Source organism: Mobula birostris, chromosome 21 (genome assembly GCF_030028105.1).
Source record: "Mobula birostris isolate sMobBir1 chromosome 21, sMobBir1.hap1, whole genome shotgun sequence".
Classification (NCBI taxonomy): domain Eukaryota; kingdom Metazoa; phylum Chordata; class Chondrichthyes; order Myliobatiformes; family Myliobatidae; genus Mobula; species Mobula birostris.
The window spans coordinates 59,906,992-59,925,707 of NC_092390.1; the positions used below are offsets into that span (position 1 = coordinate 59,906,992).

The following is an 18,716-nucleotide window of genomic DNA, read 5'->3' on the forward strand; positions in this document are numbered from 1 at the left end:
CCTTGAATATACCAAATTACAGAGTACTGACAGATTTCTGCTGTTAAGAATCAAAAATATTCAAATTCCTTTGAGTGAGAAATTCCTTCTCACCTCAGTACTAAAAGACTGACTTCTTATTCTAAGATTACCACAGCTGATTCTAGACTACAGCCAGAGGACACTCTTTCACTATGTTTCTCTCACATGTTATGTTTTAGTGAGATCATAGAAACCATAGAAAAACTACAGCACAGAAACAGGCCTTTTGGCCCTTCTTGGTTGTGCTGAACCATTTTCTGCCTAGTCCCACTGACCTGCACACGGACCATATCCCTCCATACACCTCCCATCCATGTATCTGTCCAATTTATTCTTAAATGGTAAAAAAGAACCCACATTTACCACCTTGTCTGGCAGCTCATTCCATACTCCCACCACTCTCTGTGTGAAGAAGCCTCCTCTAATGTTCCCTTTAAACTTTTCCCCCCTCACCCTTAACCCATGTCCTCTGGTTTTTTTTCTCCCCTTGCCTCAGTGGAAAAAGCCTGCTTGCATTTATTCTTTTATACCCATCATAATTTTATATACCTCTATCAAATCTCCCCTCATTCTTCTACGCTCCAGGGAATAAAGTCCTAACCTATTCAACCTTTCTCTGTAACTGAGTTTCTCAGGTCCCGGCAACATCCTTGTAAACCTTCTCTGTACTCTTTCAACCTTATTTATATCCTTCCTGTAATTTGGTGACCAAAACTGAACACAATACTCCAGATTCGGCCTCACCAATGCCTTATACAACCTCATCATAACATTCCAGCTCTTATACTCAATACTTTGATTAATAAAGGCTAATGTACCAAAAGCTCTCTTTACGACCCTATCTACCTGTGACGCCACTTTTAGGAAATTTTGTATCTGTATTCCCAGATCCCTCTGTTCCACTGCACTCCTCAGTGCCTTACCATTAACCCTGTATGTTCTACCTTGGTTTGTCCTTCCAATGTGCAATACCTCACACTTGTCTGTATTAAACTCCATCTGCCATTTTTCAGCCCATTTTTCCAGCTGGTCCAAGTCCCCCTGCAGGCTCTGAAAACCTTCCTCACTGTCTACTACACCTCCAATCTTTGCATCATCAGCAAATTTGCTGATCCAATTTACCACATTATCACTTCAGTTTGTCAAAAGTGCTGCGTTCAGCACCACAATATCTAACAACTTCACACAGAATAACTCATTTATGCTGCAAAAAAATTACTGAAAATATATTCTTTAATTAGTCAAAGATAGGGTGGCAAAATAAAGATTAAGGTAATTTTAGTTCTTTGATATTTAGATTGTGTTCTTTATATTTCATGGGACCCTTAGTCTGCTGACTGGTTGTCCAGTGGCCCGGCCACTCCCTCCTCTTTCAAATGCTCACCTCATCACTGTCAAGTCTGTATCCCACCAGAACTGCTACCCTCCCAAATGCTAAGTCATTGATAAACAGCACAATCAGTGCAGGTTTCCGTCCTGCTCTTTGGACCTTTTCTCAACATCATTTGGACGCCTGGGGCAGACACACTTCTTATTATCGACTCCAAGTGGATCAGAAATGAAAGATACTCCCAGAATGGTTAACGAAACAAATAAAAGACAGTGGATGGTTGAAATCACCAGGTAGTTGTACTATACCTCGCCCATACTATGGCGTTCATGTCGATCCTCAATTGTAGCGCCAAAGTATGGCTCATAGGTGATCAGGTCAGGGCGTTCAATATCATAAATAGCCTTAACTTTGGGGATGGCAGCCAGATCCTTGTAGTCAAGAATCTCATTGTCCACTTTGGCCTGGAAAGGTAACATACAAGAATATTTTAGAGCCAAGCAGTTCTGATGTATCCATGCTTCTCCAACTCAAGAATACTTATGAGACAACAGTATCACATCTATAGAAACAGGAGTGAAGATCAGAACTTCAAATGGAACAAGTGATTAAGAAAACAAGGTCTTTGGCTGGTCTATGATGTTCTGGAAGCTTCAGCACAACTGGATCTAACAGGCTACATGCAATCAATTGTCAATTATCTTGTTAGAGATCAAAGCGGGCTTTCTTCATTATAGTTTTATTTGCCTATTTGTTGGGTATATCTTACACTAAGGACATCAGGAAAACATCCAGAATAGAAAAGATTGAAGCTTTATCTACTTCTCTCCAATATTTGTCATTGGACCTGTTTCTACCCTCAAAGACTACCCTCTACTATTTCAATGATCTTCAATGCTTGGCTGTGAACTTGACAAAGAGTGGAGTTCAGTGGCTGAATGAGTTTGACTCCTTGGCTGCAAACTTGGAGAAGAGTGATGTTTGGTGGCTGAATGGACTACTTTTATTCCATTCACATGGCAACCTTAGAATTTTGTGCTCAACGATAACTCAAGGGTAAGACGGATGTTGAAAAAACATATCAAAGTAACATCTTACTGTAACTTTATACTGTATATTCTAAAATGCAATGATCAAAAGTAAACATAAAAACATTAAAAACTGAATGTCACGTGTCAAATGAAATTATGGCTCACATTATCGAATCAACTGGTGTTTGTTTTGTTTCCTAGAAAACCATTTTCATTTTATTTCAAGAAATATGACAGTTCACAGCCATACATGTTCAAGAAATGCACCAAAAGTAAAGCATAGTCGATGAAATTGTGGTCAAGCAGAGACAAACGCTGCTAATTGAGTTCAGACTATGAAGAGTGAAGATTATGCAACTGCTATCGGTGGAAACTGTCCTCTGAGGGGAAGTTTCAGCAGACCAGCTCCTGTTGGCAGATCTCATGCCCAAAGCTTCTCAGAATAGACACAAAATCTTCTGACATCTTTGGGCAGGGTTCCAACCTACATTGTGGAGAGTTGAAAATACTGAGTGCCTCAGCATGTTGACACCAGTAACTATCAAAAGAGCTTTCCATTATCACATAGGGAAAGAGAACCCAGACTTTGCAATATGTAGGCAAATGGTGATTGCTTCTTCTAAATAAGGATTTTAGTTTTTTAAAACACCACCGTAGGCTTGATCAGCACCTGAATTATGGAATGTCTGATGCATCCAGCATTGTGAGGTGGTATTAACAGCAGATGTAATGTAAAAGGTTATCACCACCTGATTTATCATGGCAGCATGAATCCTATTTGGGCCAGTGATCCTCTCAAGTTGGGGAAGGTCAGGAGAAAACCCTCCACATGGCTCTGAATATTATGAATTGAAAACCAAGCAAATCTGCCATTATTACTCACATATATTGTGTGACCAGGTGAACTGGGGATACTGGAGCCAGGTCTGGAGGATATACTTTCAGAAGAAGATCGTGTTGGCTGCAAACAGAAAGCAGAGTAAAGAAAGAGAATAAGTTTTCTGAGAGTGAACTACATGACACTCTGTAATAACATGTTCAATGTAGAACCCTTTCCAATGGTTCAATTTAATATTAGAGAATGTATACAACCTCGATCCAAGAACTTTTACAAAGCAAAAATGGAAAGTGTCTCTAAAAAAAGGAAAGCCGTCTCTGTTTCCTGAGGAGACTGAGGTCCTTTAACATCTGTCGGATGATGCTGAGGATGTTCTACGAGTCTGTGGTGGTCAGTGCTATCATGTTTGCTGTTGTGTGCTGGGACAGCAGGCTGAGGGTAGCAGACACCTACAGAATCAACAAACTCATTCGTAAGGCCAGTGATGTTGTGGAGATGGAACTGGACTCTCTGACGGTGGTGTCTGAAAAAAGGATGCTGTCTAAGTTGCATGCCATCTTGGACAATGTCTCCCATCCACTACATAATGTACTGGTTGGGCACAGGAGTACATTCAGCCAGAGACTCATTCCTCCGAGATGCAACACTGAGCGTCATAGGAAGTCATTCCTGCCTGTGGCCATCAAACTTTACAACTCCTCCCTTGGAGGGTCAGACACCCTGAGCCAATAGGCTGGTCCTGGACTTATTTCCTGGCATAACTTACATATTACTATTTAATTATTTATGGTTTTATTACTATTTAATTATTTAAGGTCCAACTGTAACGAAAACCAATTTCCCTCGGGATCAGTAAAGTATGACTATGACTATGTAAACTCAATATGTCAAATGTTTTTATCATCATCTTCTGGAGAAGACCTGTGCTTTTATATCCTTTATTTGCACTTTGGCCCAGATATTATTAATGTATTATTATTTAATATGTTGCCAGCCAACAAGGCTAAAAAGCTTTTGATGCAGGGAAATGGTTCTATATGCCGGCCGTGTTAGTTGGGCTGGGGCAGGGATGTGTCATCACCTTCATCATTATGTGCAATGTTGTATGACGTGAGTGATCATGGTCTTTTCATGACCTGATGGTCTTGGCAAATTTTTCTACAGAAGTGGTGTGTCATTGCTTTCCTCTGGGCAGTGCCTTTACAAGACGGATGACACCAGCCATTATCAATACTCTTCAGAGATTGCCTGCCTGGTGTCAGTGGTCACATAACCAGGACTTGTGACCATCCACCACCTGCTCCCATGGCTTCACATGACCCTGATTGGGGGTTGGGGTGGTGCTAAGCAGCTGCTACACTTTGCCTATGGGTGACCTGCAGGCTAGCGGAGGGAAGGAATGCCTTTCACCTCCTTTGGTAGAGAGGTACCTCAACCCCAGCACCAAAGGGATTGTGTAGTCGGCTGAAATTCCCACCCTTCTGAAATGCACAAATAAAGAAGAAATCTAGCCCATGATGACCTTTGATGAACAGGGATGAATGGGAAAACAACCTGATGCCAAAATACCGTGAAAGCGTAGGAGAGAGCACCAACCACTTGAACAGAAAAGCTACATTTTGTAATATGTAAAATGCTTGTAAGGATTCAGGTTCATTTCTACTCTGGGGAAGAGGTATTAGCGACAAAAGCCATGTTCTGTAGGGGTGTGAATATCAGGAGCTGAACATTAGAGGCGACATTAAACTGATTTACTCCAGTGGTCTAAAACTAATTGTTGACAAGAGAAGTACAGGTTTTTTTTTACTTTTATTGAGATACAGCACTGAATAGGCCTACGCCGTCCAGCAATCCCCCGATTTGACCACAGCCTAATCACGGGACAATTTACAATGACCAATTAACCTACCAGATGGTGGAGGAAACCCACGCAGTCACGGGGAGAACATGCAAACTCCTGACAGACAGCAGCTGGAATTGAACCCGGGTCACTGGTACTGTAAGGCGTTGTGCTAACCACTACACTGCTGCGCCACCCACTTACAAGCACAATTAGGTTGGAAGGGAAGATATGCACTTGCCCGTCTAAAGCAGCCAAACTCCTTGCAAGGGTGTGACACACTATATGTCAATTGCTGTTAACTGGTATTTTGCCCAGAGAAAACCTTGAGCTTATTTGCTGTCAGTCATTCATGAAGTCCAGTGAAATGTGCTTTCTCATAATAACATACCCAAGGCACTTCCCTTCTCTCCACCACTTCCAACCTTCAAGCAAAAAGTTGAGCAGATGAAATGGTCATTGTTGGTTGCCAATTTAGCTTTGTGGTAGGAAACTGGAAAATGCAACTGCATGTGGAACTGATTACTGACTCTTCGATTTTCCAGCCATCATCATTCCTACAGTAGCAGAGCCAAAGCCTGCATCCACAATGCTATGCATTTTTGTCAGATCACCGTGCCAGATCCCCATATCAAATCCCAAGCCACACACTTTCTAAACAAGTCAGTTTGGAATCGTCAAGAGGATGGCATCCGTCTCTAAAGATCCTCACCATCTGGGTCACACTCTCTTCCAACTGAAGGTATAGGAGCCTGAAACCACACACTCAACAATTCAGAAACAGCTGCTTCCCCTCCAGCCACCAGATTTCTGAACAGTCGATCACATTCTTCCCTTTTCTGTGCACTATTTATGTAATTTATAGTAATTTATGCCTAAGCATTGCACTGCTACTGCAAAACAACACATTTCTTTAAAGTCAAAGATAATGAATCTGATTCTGAAAATGTGGAAAAAGAACAATTGACCTCAATATTTTTATGATTAGATATGGTGAAGATGGTGCTAATGAACAACAGAACCAAAGGAGACTTCCTTCAGACAGTTCACAAAGTGGCTTCTTCCACTTCTTTTGCTTATTTTTCTTCTTTCAAATATGATTCTGCCACTATTGGAGCCCATGATCTACATTCTGACGGTGTGTTTTCAGGCCAATCGAGTGAGCTGGTGCTTTGCTGTTTCCAAGGGAATTCTGAGAAATTTTGAGCGAAGTGTGTGGCCTCAAGGCCAAGAAGCCTGGAGATGGGGTGTGAGCCCATAATCGACTCAATTTCTTAACAATCTCGCCGATTAGAGCAACAAGGAAGATTGAAATCCTCAAGCACGAGAGCGGAAGGCGAGTATCTGTTTAGCACCATCTGTGATTGGACTCACTCTCGCTCTCTGTAGCCAGAGAAAGTTGACAGAGTGTGACCGGTCTCTCTCACCCTTGTCCACTGCTCCTGGAGGAAGCTCTATTCAATTGGTCTCTCCTTCTCCTTCTCTGTAGCCAGAGAAAGGTGCCTAACTATGACCGGTCTCTCTCACCCTTGCCTGCTGCTCCCAGAGGAAGGTCTGTTCAATCGGTCTCTCTCCCCCTTCCCCCTCTTGCTCTTGCTGCTGGAGGATGGTACTGGAGTTTTGGGTCTTGAGCAAGGTTTAATTGATGAGGTTTGTGGTTTGATTCTGGTTCACATTGTGATGTGTTTCTGGTTCCATTTTTTTGTGCTGTGTGTGTGATATGTTGTTTGCACGCTGGGGGTTTGATGCTTTTCTTTGATTGGGTTTCCTTGTTTTCTTTGTTTAGTGGCTGTCTGGGGAAGACGAACCTCAGGGTTGTACACTACATTCATACTTTGATAATAAATGTACTTTGAACTTTGCCTGCACAGCAGCAAATTTAATTCACAACTGTTCGGGAGATCTTCACTCATTAGCTTCAATTAGAAAAGATTGTTGATAAACTCTGTTGACAAAGATTAAAACGTCATCTTCCACTAAGCACTCTGGACCCAATACCACCTTCCTACTCAAGCAAGTTTACCCATGTAATTGCAGTTATAGGCCCAAAGGAAAAATGAATAGCTCATTGCAGTTGCTGCTGTGATGTCGACAAACAGACTACTCCTGATAAATTTTATAATGACCACTTCATAAGCTGTTTCCCGGCAAACAATGATTAAGATGGCAGTGTAATTTACTCTGCATGGTAATGGCATTTCTCCTGAAGTTACTCCATACTCAAATCAGCATCAGTGCACTTGAGTAGAATAAAGAATAATGACTGCTTTCTGGGTCCAATACAATATATTCACTTCATCCATCAGCAACAATATGTTCCAACAATTCCAAATTATGTAGTAAACCAGAGCTTCACTGAATCATTTCCTCCAAATAAATCCTCTAAAGCTGAAGTAAAATATTGTTAAGTTACTTCTGGTTTAATTGTTCTACACTTTGAATACAATGGCAGACTGTTTATAGAGACATACAACATGGAAACTATAGGGGTAGGGACCATGGTAACGTAGTGGTTAGCACAATGCTTTACAGTACCAACGACTTGGGCTCAAATCCCACCACTGCCTGTAAGGAATTTGCACTTTCTCCTTGTGATCGCGTGCGTTTCCTCCGGGTGCTCCCACAGTCCAAAGATGTACCGGCTGGTATGTTAATTGGTCATTGTAAATTGTCCTGTGATTAGGCTAGGATTTCATTGGGGACTGGTGGGGGGGGGGGCAGTTCAAAGGGCCAGAAGGGCCTATTCCACGCTGTATCTTAGTAAATAATAGCAATGAATAACCTTACCCCTGGGCTCACTGAAGCCACACTGATCAATCTCCACGCACCTACAGTCACTTCGTGTTTTTTTTTGGCGTGTGCGTGCGCGAATGTGCGTCTGCATGCCTGCGTCTGTACGTGCGTGCATGTGCGATGTTGGTGGGATGATGTCTTTTTCATGCCTTTACAAGGCGCGGAGCGAGAGAGAGATGGAAAGCGTACTCGGAAGCGAACCCAGGAACCTCCATTCCAGAATCCGGCGCTGTGCAATGTTGGTGGGATGATGTCTTTTTCATGCCTTTACAAGGCACGGAGCGAGAGAGAGATGGAAAGCGTACTCGGAAGCGAACCCAGGAACCTCCGTTCCAGAGTCCGGCGCTGATGTCATTGCGCCACCAGCTGGCCCACTTTTTAAAATGTTTTTTAAAAATTCTCTCTGCATTCTCATCCAGTCCCCACACACATCAAATCATTTACATTCCAGGCAAGGATCATTTACAGCAGTTAATTAAACTGCCAACTTGCATATTGTTAGGATGTGTAAGGAGAACATTGGGAGAAAATCAAAACTCTCATGGTCACGAGGAGAATGTGCAAACTCTACACAGACAGCAGTGGTACCAGCAATGGGACTACACTGTTCGTAAATGCACTGATCACACTGAAACTGTGCAAATTAAACCTGACTTTACCACACTGCCCACCCATCCAGACTTCCTGCAACCCAGCCTTTACTGTGCTCAGAAATGAGCAGCAGTTTTACTTTCCTTAAGGTTGTCACAGCATGGGGTGGGGATAAGCTCCCACTACCTATTAAATGCTCCCAATGGTGTGTGTCTCAAATAGCCTCTGACAACCAAATCCAATTCCTAGTCTTCATGTGTGACGTAACTAGCAAGCCCAGCAGAACAGTTTCTACTGACAGGGGAAAGGGAAAAGGCGGGCTACTGGTGCCTTTAAACCAATCGCTTTGGGCAGATGGGGCTCATCAGCTGTGATTGGCAGCTCATGTAGGAGAAGGAACCTCCACTGCCTTGCAGCTACACTCACTCACAGGGAAGGATTCAGGAGTAAAATCTTGAGGAAAAATCCAGAACTGGAGTCCTTAAGACAGTCCTACATTGAGTCCAATGCTGACCGGCAACTCCTGTGGCGCCATTAGTACCAAATTATTGATCTCTGCTGTACCTTTGGATTCATCAGCTGCATGGAGAGGGGGAGGCTGCTACATGGGCAACAGCTTGCTCTCCATATTGTACTGCCCTGGCTTGTATACCAGCTTGCGTATCACGTAGCCGCTGGGATGCAACGTCCATGGTTGACCCAGACCAATGGAGGGCCTCAGAAATGAGTAACGAAAGTAAATGGGTAATGCGCTTGTTTCTTTTGTTACTATGAAATTGATTGTCTGCAGACTGCACTGCACATCTCTACAACCTCATTCAGTGATAAATAACAGCAAGGCTGAAGCTCTCAAAGGAGGCATGACCAATAAGGCCAATCAGTTGGAAGTTTGTGATTAACATGGTCAAAATTGACCCATGTGGTCGAGTCCTTTGATTCATGGAGACTGACCTCATGGGCAAGGTAGAGAGAGTGAAAAGTCAATAAGTCTAAGGTACTGCAAATGTGAAATAAAAGCAGAAAATTCTGCAGCAAACATGAAATAGAGCTAGTCCAGTTCTGGAAACTGATAAAAATAAAATGGAAGAAAGGAACTGAGAGAAAAAGAAACTCTTTCCACAGATGCTACATGAACTGCTGAGAGTTGAGAGAGGGCAATGTTGAGATAAAGTGTGGTTTTGGGAGGGACAGCAGAGAGACCAGTCTTTAAGCCTTTGCCATTATCAGTGCAGAAAGGCAAGAGGCAGCCGGTTGAAGTTACTTTCCAGATCAGATGTTACAGCCCTGTCCTCATCAGCTTGCAAAGTTGAGTATCAGCGACTTCCCACAACAATAACTTCTCATTTAATGTCAGCGTGTTTACTTCCTTAAGAGTTTGCGAAGATTCAGCATGCCATCTAAAACATCGACAGACTTCTATAGATGTGTGGTGAAGAGTATATTGACTGGCTGTTTTACAGCTCAGTATGGAAACACCAATGCCCACAAATGGAGAATCCAACAAAAAAGTAGTGGAAATGGCCCATTCCATCAGAGATAAAGCTCTCCACATCATTGAGCACATCTACCTGGAGCACTGTAGTAAGAAAATAACATCCATCATCAGGACCTCAAAACCCAAGGCCATGCTCTTTCCTCACTGCTGCCATCAGGATGGAGGTTAGGAGTCTCAGGACCCACATCACCAGGTTCACGAACAGCCATTACCCCTCAACAATCAGGCTCTTGAACTCGAGGGGATAACTTCACTTGTCCCATCACTGAACTGTTCCCACAACCCATGGATTCACCTTCTAGGAGTCTTCATCTCAAACTCTCAATGTTTATTGGTTGATTATTATATTATTATTTTTCGTTCTTTCTGCATTTGCACCGTTCATTGTCTTTTGCACCTTGGTTGTTTGCCGGGTATGGTCTTCCATTGATTCCATTGTGTTTACTGGGATTGCCCACAGGAAAATCTATCTCAGGGTTCTACATGGTGACATATATGTAGTTGGATAATAAACTTACTTTGAACTTCGCTTTTTGTATTACGGGTAGCAAACAGAAGCTTTTTACTGTATGTGTAATAATAAAATGATTAATAATCACTGAGGATAAAACAGGAATTCAATCATTTGGTGCACAAAATTGTTGTGCTATGCAATTGAATTTCTAGTTAATTTTCATACACGACCTATCTTACATTCAAAAAAGATTATTCTTTGTTTAATCGGGTATCCTGATTGGATTCAACACCACTATTAGGATCCTTAGGTATAAGATTATATTCATTCTACTATCACTAACGACTTCATTTGTTTAACCTGCCACAGCTCATTGTTTATAAATTACTATCATCTTTGACATCAATTTACTCCAAATATTAAAAGAAATGGCCTCCCCAGTGATCTGCCGCCAATTCTCCCATTTCTGACTCTTTTCCTGAATTGCACCTCCAGTTCTCTATCAACCACTTCCATCTCCCTTCCCTTCCTGGTCCATCCACCTGCTACCCATAACCACACACTTGTACCATGCACTACCACACTTCCACTACTACCCACACATTTTACCCACCAAATCCCCTCCTCCATCTAGTTAAATATTCCCTCCAGCCCTCCCCTAATGGCTCCATTATCATCTTCCTTACATCAGAATCCAGCACTGGTAGTCTTTGTGTTCCTTCATATCACTCTCAAGCACCGTCAACACCATCACTCTCCCTTCCCTTCACCTGGCTCTATCTGCTATATGCCTTCTCTTTGTTTTCTTCTCTCTTTGCTGTCTGTTTCCACCCATTACCTACTGAGCCCCTTCTCACCACTTCCCCTCTCCTCTTTATACTGACCATACAGCACAAAAATAGGTCCTTTGCCCATCCAGTCCACGTTGAAACATTTAAACTGCCTACTCCCATCAACGTGCACCCAGACCATAGCCCTCCATAACCCTCTCATCTATGTACCTATCCAAACTTCTCTTGAACATTGAAATCGAAATTGCATCCACCCCTTGTGCTGGCAGCTCATTCCACACTCTCACGACTCTGACTGAAGAAGTTTCCCCTCATGTTCCCTTTAAACATCTTCTCTCTCCTCTCTCAATCTGGATACAGGGTCTCAACCCAACATGTTGACAATTTCTTCTTTCCCCATTGATGCTACTCAACCAGATGAGGTCCTCAAGCAGATTGTTTGTTGCTCCAGATTCCAGATTCTGCAGTCACTAGTGTCTCTCTAATGGGTTCTCTGATTGAACGATCTTGCTACTGAAAGTGAACAGCAAGGCAAACCAGAATAGCATGACTCCATCACGGTGATCACTTACATCACTGACAAAATGAGCCCAAGATCAATCCTTCCTCTAAATCTCAGCATGAAATTACTACTTCATGAAATTTGCAAAACAGTGCAGCTTCCAACCGCAGGGGTAAAATCGCATCGTTCATGTACCATGTTGCATGACGCAAGCGATTATGGTCTTTCTATGACCATGATTGTTCTTGGCAAATTTTTCTACAGAAGTAGCATTTCGTTGCTTTCTCCTAGGCAGTGACTTTACAAGACAGGTGAACCCAGCCATTATCAATACTCTTCAGAGGTTGTCTGCCTGGCGTCAGTGGTTGCATAACCAAGACTTGTGATATGCACCAGCTGTACATACGACCATCCACCACCTGCTCCCATGGCTTCCGGTGACTCTGATCCGGGGGGGGCTAAGCAGGTGCTACACCTTGCCCACGGGTGACCTGCAGGCTAGCGAAGTGGGGGAGCGCCTTACAGCTCCTTTGGTAGAGACGTATCTCCACCCCACCACCTTAAACTCTCAAAGGAGGGCAAAAATTGAGTTGAAAGAGCAGTCTCTCCAGGAACCAAGGTTGCTCAAAACTTCTGAGAAGACTATCAGTGCACGTTCTCCCCACAAGGCTGCAATTTGTTTGTGTCTTGTAGGTCTGCATCAGTGAAGTGCAGGAAGGTTAAAGTGCTTCAATACATTGCACTAGAGCAGAGGTTCTCAACCTCTGCTGGGGCCCATGGACTCTTCGGTTAATGGTAGGGATCCATGACATAAAAAAAGTTTGGGAACCCCTGATCTAGAGGCAGGAAACATGGTTGGAAATAGCCTCTGAGATCTGAAAAGCCATTGATGTTTCAGTTCTAATGGAATTTTGGAAAAGTTTTGGAACATTTAAAGCATTTACAATTCACTGCATTTTAAAATAAATTAGTGCAATTTAACAGGGAGTTTCTAAAATACACATTGACACAATGAATTATAAAACCCACACTTTTACTTTTTTTCTCGCTTTTGGATCATGGCTTGCTGAATTATTTGGACAAAATATAATATTGTTCTTTTTTATTTTTGCAAGACAAAATGCATTAGTTGGAACAAGTGATCTATTACACAGTGACAGAATCTAATTTGACAATGACAACCTGTTAGCTCAGTGCTGCGGCCTACACAGAATGAGGCAAGGTGGTGTGGAAAAAGCAAACCTGTTCAGATAGGGTTGTCTGTGTTGCTTTTAGTGTGGTCATATCATTTTCAATGGCAAATATTTACTGTCTTCAAATATTTACAATCTTCTTCCTAACCCACCCTGAAAATCAAGTAACTTCTTCATACATACTAAATGTCTCAGTAGTCTCACCATGAGCTCAAATTAATTCCTTGTCATCTGTATTATGCAAAGCAGCCAATATTTATCAAAAGGTGAAATTTACATTTATTTTGCTTTGCATCATCAATGCATTGTCTCTAAATGGTTGGTCACATGGTCTCTACATTGTCTCTAAATGGTTGGTAACACACAGATTTTATTTTGGTCTGAACAAGGACTAGAAATGATAATATTCTGGCAAGCTCCGAAGGCTTCTATGGTGGCAAATGATTAAATGCTTAGAAGTACTTCTTCAATTACGAGGTGGGGGATCCAGGTGGAACATCAGTTTATTCACCTGGTTCGTCTGAACAAATTGCTCTCTGAGAGAAATGTAGCTTGTAATGAGATACCTATGGGGAAGGTTTTGTGCCAATCGTGATTTGGTTCCTAGTATAAATATTCCATATTGATGGGATGGGCCGTAAATGTACTTGTTGCACAAAAACTGATTGTAAGAGAGAATCAATTAAAGTAGGAAGCTGATACAAAGTCTAGGAGTAAGTATGGGCCATTTGGTCCTTTCAACTTGCTCTGCCATTCTGAAAGGGTCTGACTGGTCTAGTTCAAGCATTCTCATTTCCCTCAAACCCCTTAATTTCCAGCTATTTTGCGAACTTTGTTCTGAATGAGCTTGATTCTATAGCCCTCTGGATGGAGAATGCCAAAGATCCATTAATACTTCCAGAGGGAAATTTCCCCTCATCCAAACCCTATGTGCTCTTTCCCTTTTTTGGAGACTGTGACCCATGATTGTCAACTCCTCAGTCCACCCCACTAAGCCCCCTCAGAAGCTGCCATTTCAAGAGGCGTTCCTTCTTTTAAACTCTATAGAGTACATTCCTAGTCTGCTCAATCTCTACTCGGGCAGTAAACCCACCCATCCATGAACCAGTCTCGTGAATCGTGTTGTACTCCCTCTATGGCAAAAATATCCTATATTTCTGTCAAGTGAAAGGAGACCTAACCAATACACAATACTCATTGTGACCCCCTGTAATTGCAGTATGTTCAAGAAATAAAAATTAGCATCTCAATAGCATTCCTAATTGCTTCCTTCATCTGCATGTCAACTTTCAGTAGTTTGCATACTTAGGCCGCGGGATATTAATATTTTCCCACCTGATATGATTTAAGAAACACTTCTCTCTTTTTCTGTTTTGTACAGAGAAGAGAAGGATCTCTCTCTTGCCCACTTAACATTCCACCTGCTATGTGCTTCCTCATTCAATTAGTTTGCCTCCGTCCCCTTGAATTGTCATCAGAGGTTCAAATTGTACTTTGCAATTTATGTAATAAATGTAAACTCATGAAATTATGAGGTGTTACAGAATTCTTTTCAAGTTACGCGAACATTAACAGTTCTAAATTCTGGCGAGGTCTGCACCAATTACTGAAATAAAGCTCGTCTCCACCCCAAATGAAGTGCTTAGTCCTCATCTACCGCTTCATGAAGGAAACGATTAGTAATAAGTAACTCCACATAAAGAACAAGAAATTGCAGGAACTTGTCCTGAAACAGGAAAAACGCCATATGAACAGGTTTGCACGGATCTTATTCATACCCTAATATCCCACCACCGCTCAAGTGCTGGTTAATACTAGTGAGTTACACAAAACAAAAGGTGTTGTGAAAGAGAAGCATGCTACTCCGAAAAGGCAGCAGGCAATCGTGGTGCCAGAATTAGAACACCAATAACACAGAGGAGCAAACCTTTCTCAACAGTGGCCTTTGCAATTGCTTCTTAAGCTAAACAAAAAAGAAGACGAGGTTGAATGCAAATTTCAATAACTGAGAGGAAAAGGAAAGTAGAGTAATATATCAATTCACTTATCAGGTCCCTCTCAACAAGCCACCAACCCACAATGAGTTGTAAAATGATAGGAGCTGGAAGCTAATCACCGATAACTGAACGTAATGCCCAAAATAACTTTTACACCTGACAGTAACCCTGGTAGCGTAGGGGTTAGTGCAACGCTATTACAGCTCAGGGCATCGGAGTTCAAAGTTCAATTCCGACATCATCTGTCAGGAATCCGAACATCCTCCCTGTGTAATGGATTTTCTCCAGGTGCTCCGGTTCCCCCCCCCGACAATCCAAAAATGTACTGGTTAGTACACTAATTGGTCATTATAAATTGTCCTGTGACTGGGCAGAGGATTGCCGGGTAGCGCGGTTCGAAGAGGTGGAAGGCCATGTTCCAAGTTGAAGCTTTAAATATATTAAAATAAACCACAAGATCCTGATGAAGGGTATCAGCCTGAAATATTGCCAGTTTAACTCTTTTCCATAGATGCCGTCTGCCCTGCTGAGATCCTCCAGTATTTTGTGTGTGTAGCCTGCTCCTCTTGCGTCATTAACTATTGATTTGCATGAAGCATTTAGTAAAGGTAATGATTTTCCCGCTGTTTGATTTACTCTGCCCAACCTATATTTCTGAATCAATAGAATAATCCGTAGCCAATGAAGTGTCTCTGATTCATTATAGTGGATGCATTAGAGATAGAAACTGTGTTTCTGAAAAAATAATAAGCAGTCCTTTCATCAAAAGACATAACCCTATGTGTACGCTAACTTAACACAGCACAATTCCTTTCCATCAATACAGTTAATCAAAGTGACTTCTTTCAACAGTTCCAGACCAAAAGCAACAAGCTGCTGGCAAAACAAAAAAATAAATATCCAAGTTGGAGCGGTCTTTCATTGGTTTTATTGTCGTTATTATTCTATGAGTAGGCCTGCAAGAAAATCAGTCTCAGGGTTGTATATGGGTGGCATATGCATACTTTGATAATAAATTTGCTTTGAACTTTGAAGTAGCTGTTGACTAATGCAGGGTAGATCAGATTGCCTTCCTATTCTTGCACCAACTCTGCAGCTGAATAAAGCAGCAGAATTCTTCCATTAGTAACACTGAATGCTAGGTGGAAATTGAAATTCACTGCTGTGCTGAATGTGTGAACGGAATTAATTCAGAAAATCACAGAGAGTGATCTGAGTTAACAATGCTAATAGAGACATTCATCTTCACCTCGATTATTTATCGGAAGGGTGTACTGCCGAGAAATTTCATTTCACTCTTTGCTGGTACAGTAAAGATGTGCTGCATTTTGTGTTAATGTCCAATAGGATTCACACTAAATATGTCAAACACAGCATCAGAATGGTTTATTATAAGAATCCTGCATTAAAAGGGGTCCCAGTGTTTCTGATGGGACCACACAAAACTACTGAGCATCGAAGAGAGGTGAGTGTCAGTCTCTGAAGACATGAAGGATAGAAGCAACACACATACCACGGCTATGGAGGAGGAGAGGGGCAGGGCAACATAGGTCACTTAGATAGACGTAGCTTCAACTACTGCACAGAGTCTTGTCATCTTCAGAAGTTTTCTGATGACTCTGCCATAGTTGGATGCATCAGCAAGGGAGATGAGGCTGAGTACAGGGCTACAGTAGGAAACTTTGTCACATGGTGTGAGCAGAATTATCTGCAGCTTAATGTGAAAAAGACTAAGGAGCTGGTGGTAGACTTGAGGAGAGCTAAGGTACCGGTGACCCCTGTTTCCATCCAGGGGGTCAGTGTGGACATGGTGGAGGATTACAAACACCTGGGGATACGAATTGACAATAAACTGGACTGGTCAAAGAACACTGAGGCTGTCTACAAGAAGGGCCAGAGCCATCTCTATTTCCTGAGGAGACTGAGGTCCTTTAACATCTGCCGGACGATGCTGAGGATGTTCTACGAGTCTGTGGTGGCCAGTGCGATCATGTTTGCTGTTGTGTGCTGGGGCAGCAGGCTGAGGGTAGCAGACACCAACAGAATCAACAAACTCATTCGTAAGGCCAGTGATGTTGTGGGGATGGAACTGGACTCTCTGACGGTGGTGTCAAGTGGATGCTGTCCAAGTTGCATGCCATCTTGGACAATGTCTCCCATCCACTACATAATGTACTGGTTGGGCACAGGAGTACATTCAGCCAGAGACTCATTGCACCGAGATGCAGCACAGAGCGTCATAGGAAGTCATTCCTTCCTGTGGCCATCAAACTTTACAACTCCTCCCTTGGAGGGTCAGACACCCTGAGCCAATAGGCTGGCCCTGGACTTATTTCCTGGCATAATTTACATATTACTATTTAATTATTTATGGTTTTATCACTATTTAATTATTTATGGTGCAACTGTAACGAAAACTAACTTCCCCCCGGATCAATAAAGTATGACTGTGACTATGACTGTGAACTATGAATCTCTGATGCCTATCGTAGAAATCGTCCCAAAGAAAAATATAGTCTAACTTAATACTCTTACAGAAAGTTGTTTGGAGCTTGTAGGCCACAGCCTTGATTCTGAAGAAGGTGATGCTGTATGTCAGTATGTGGTTCGCGCAGGGGAGGACCGAGCAGATTGCTCTTTCACAGCGGTTGTGCCACAACCATGGGCCCTGCTGCTGAGCCTGGGCAGCTGAAATGGGCCAGCAATCATGCTGGTGAGTATGTACGATCCAGCCCATTAGTGTTCCCTTGTGGTGGTATTTAACTCCCTTCTTTTAGCTTCAGTCTTGTTGGGCTTTGACCAACAGCACAGCGATGTCAATGCTCCCTGCTGACCTCTGGCTTTTTTCAGGAAAGAACACTACCGTTTAGATTGACGCTGTGAAGCCGCAGTATTTATTTCGTAATAAGTTACTGCTTCTGTGCCACAGTCTCAGCACTAGATTTCAGTTTGAGTGTTTTAGTGAGTAGCCCTGTTGACCTCACGTTTACTGCTTCTCCCTTTAATTCTGCACAGTTGCAATTAAAAGTCAGTGAACTGATTATCTCAGTGTCTCTTCGTCTGCACTTGGGCCATACCTGCATATCCCTGTCAGGCTGATCCAGACTGCTCCAGAAGCCGAGGTATATACCCTCCCTCACAACTGCTCCTTGGCCTGAGGGAAACACCTCTTATGTAGTACAGATAACTTCCACTCGTTCACTGAAAATAAAAGCATAACAGGAACCAGGTTCTGTTATCTGGTTCACTTCCAGGTCTAGAAGTTGAACCAATAATTTGCCCTAAAGTGTTCAGAGTCACTGACACCAATTAAAAAAATAACTAACGCAAAAAGGAACATTTTTTTCTAGTAAGATTCCACAACTTGTACCTTCCCTATGTTATTATCTTTTATGATAAAAACCTCTTTATCCTTTTCATCGGCAGCACACCAGTGGAAAGAGTTTCAAACTCCTGGGAGTGCACATCGTATGCAGCCTCTCACTGTCATAGGACACACCCTACACAGTCAAGAAAGCTCACCAATGCCTCTACTTTCTGAGGAGGCTGAAGAGAGCTGGACTTTGTACATCTATACTCACATCATTCTACAGATACACAGTAGAGAGCATCGCAACAAGCTGCATCACTGCATGGTACGGAAACTGTGCTGCGACAGACGGGAAAGCTCTACAATGCGTCGTCAAGACTCCCCAATGCATCACTGCCATCAGCCTACCCACCATCAAGGACATATATACAGACGAAAAAAGGTCAGTAACATCATGAAGGATCCCACACATCCTGCTCATGGACTGTTTGTCCCACTCCCATCAGGGAGGAGACTATGTAGCATCCATG

At 42.6% G+C, this 18,716-nt stretch overlaps 1 protein-coding gene across 1 annotated transcript in view; it reads right to left on the reverse strand.

Annotated features, from left to right (window-relative positions):
• Nucleotides 1-18,716, reverse strand: part of ablim1b (actin binding LIM protein 1b) — a 279,078-nt gene that overhangs the window by 72,416 nt on the left and 187,946 nt on the right. The window contains exons 9-10 of the mRNA XM_072239588.1: nt 3,266-3,343; nt 1,660-1,815 (exon numbers count right to left, since the gene is read on the reverse strand). Of these exons, the coding sequence (XP_072095689.1) occupies nt 1,660-1,815; nt 3,266-3,343 (234 nt within the window). The remainder of the gene's footprint in view (nt 1-1,659; nt 1,816-3,265; nt 3,344-18,716) is intronic.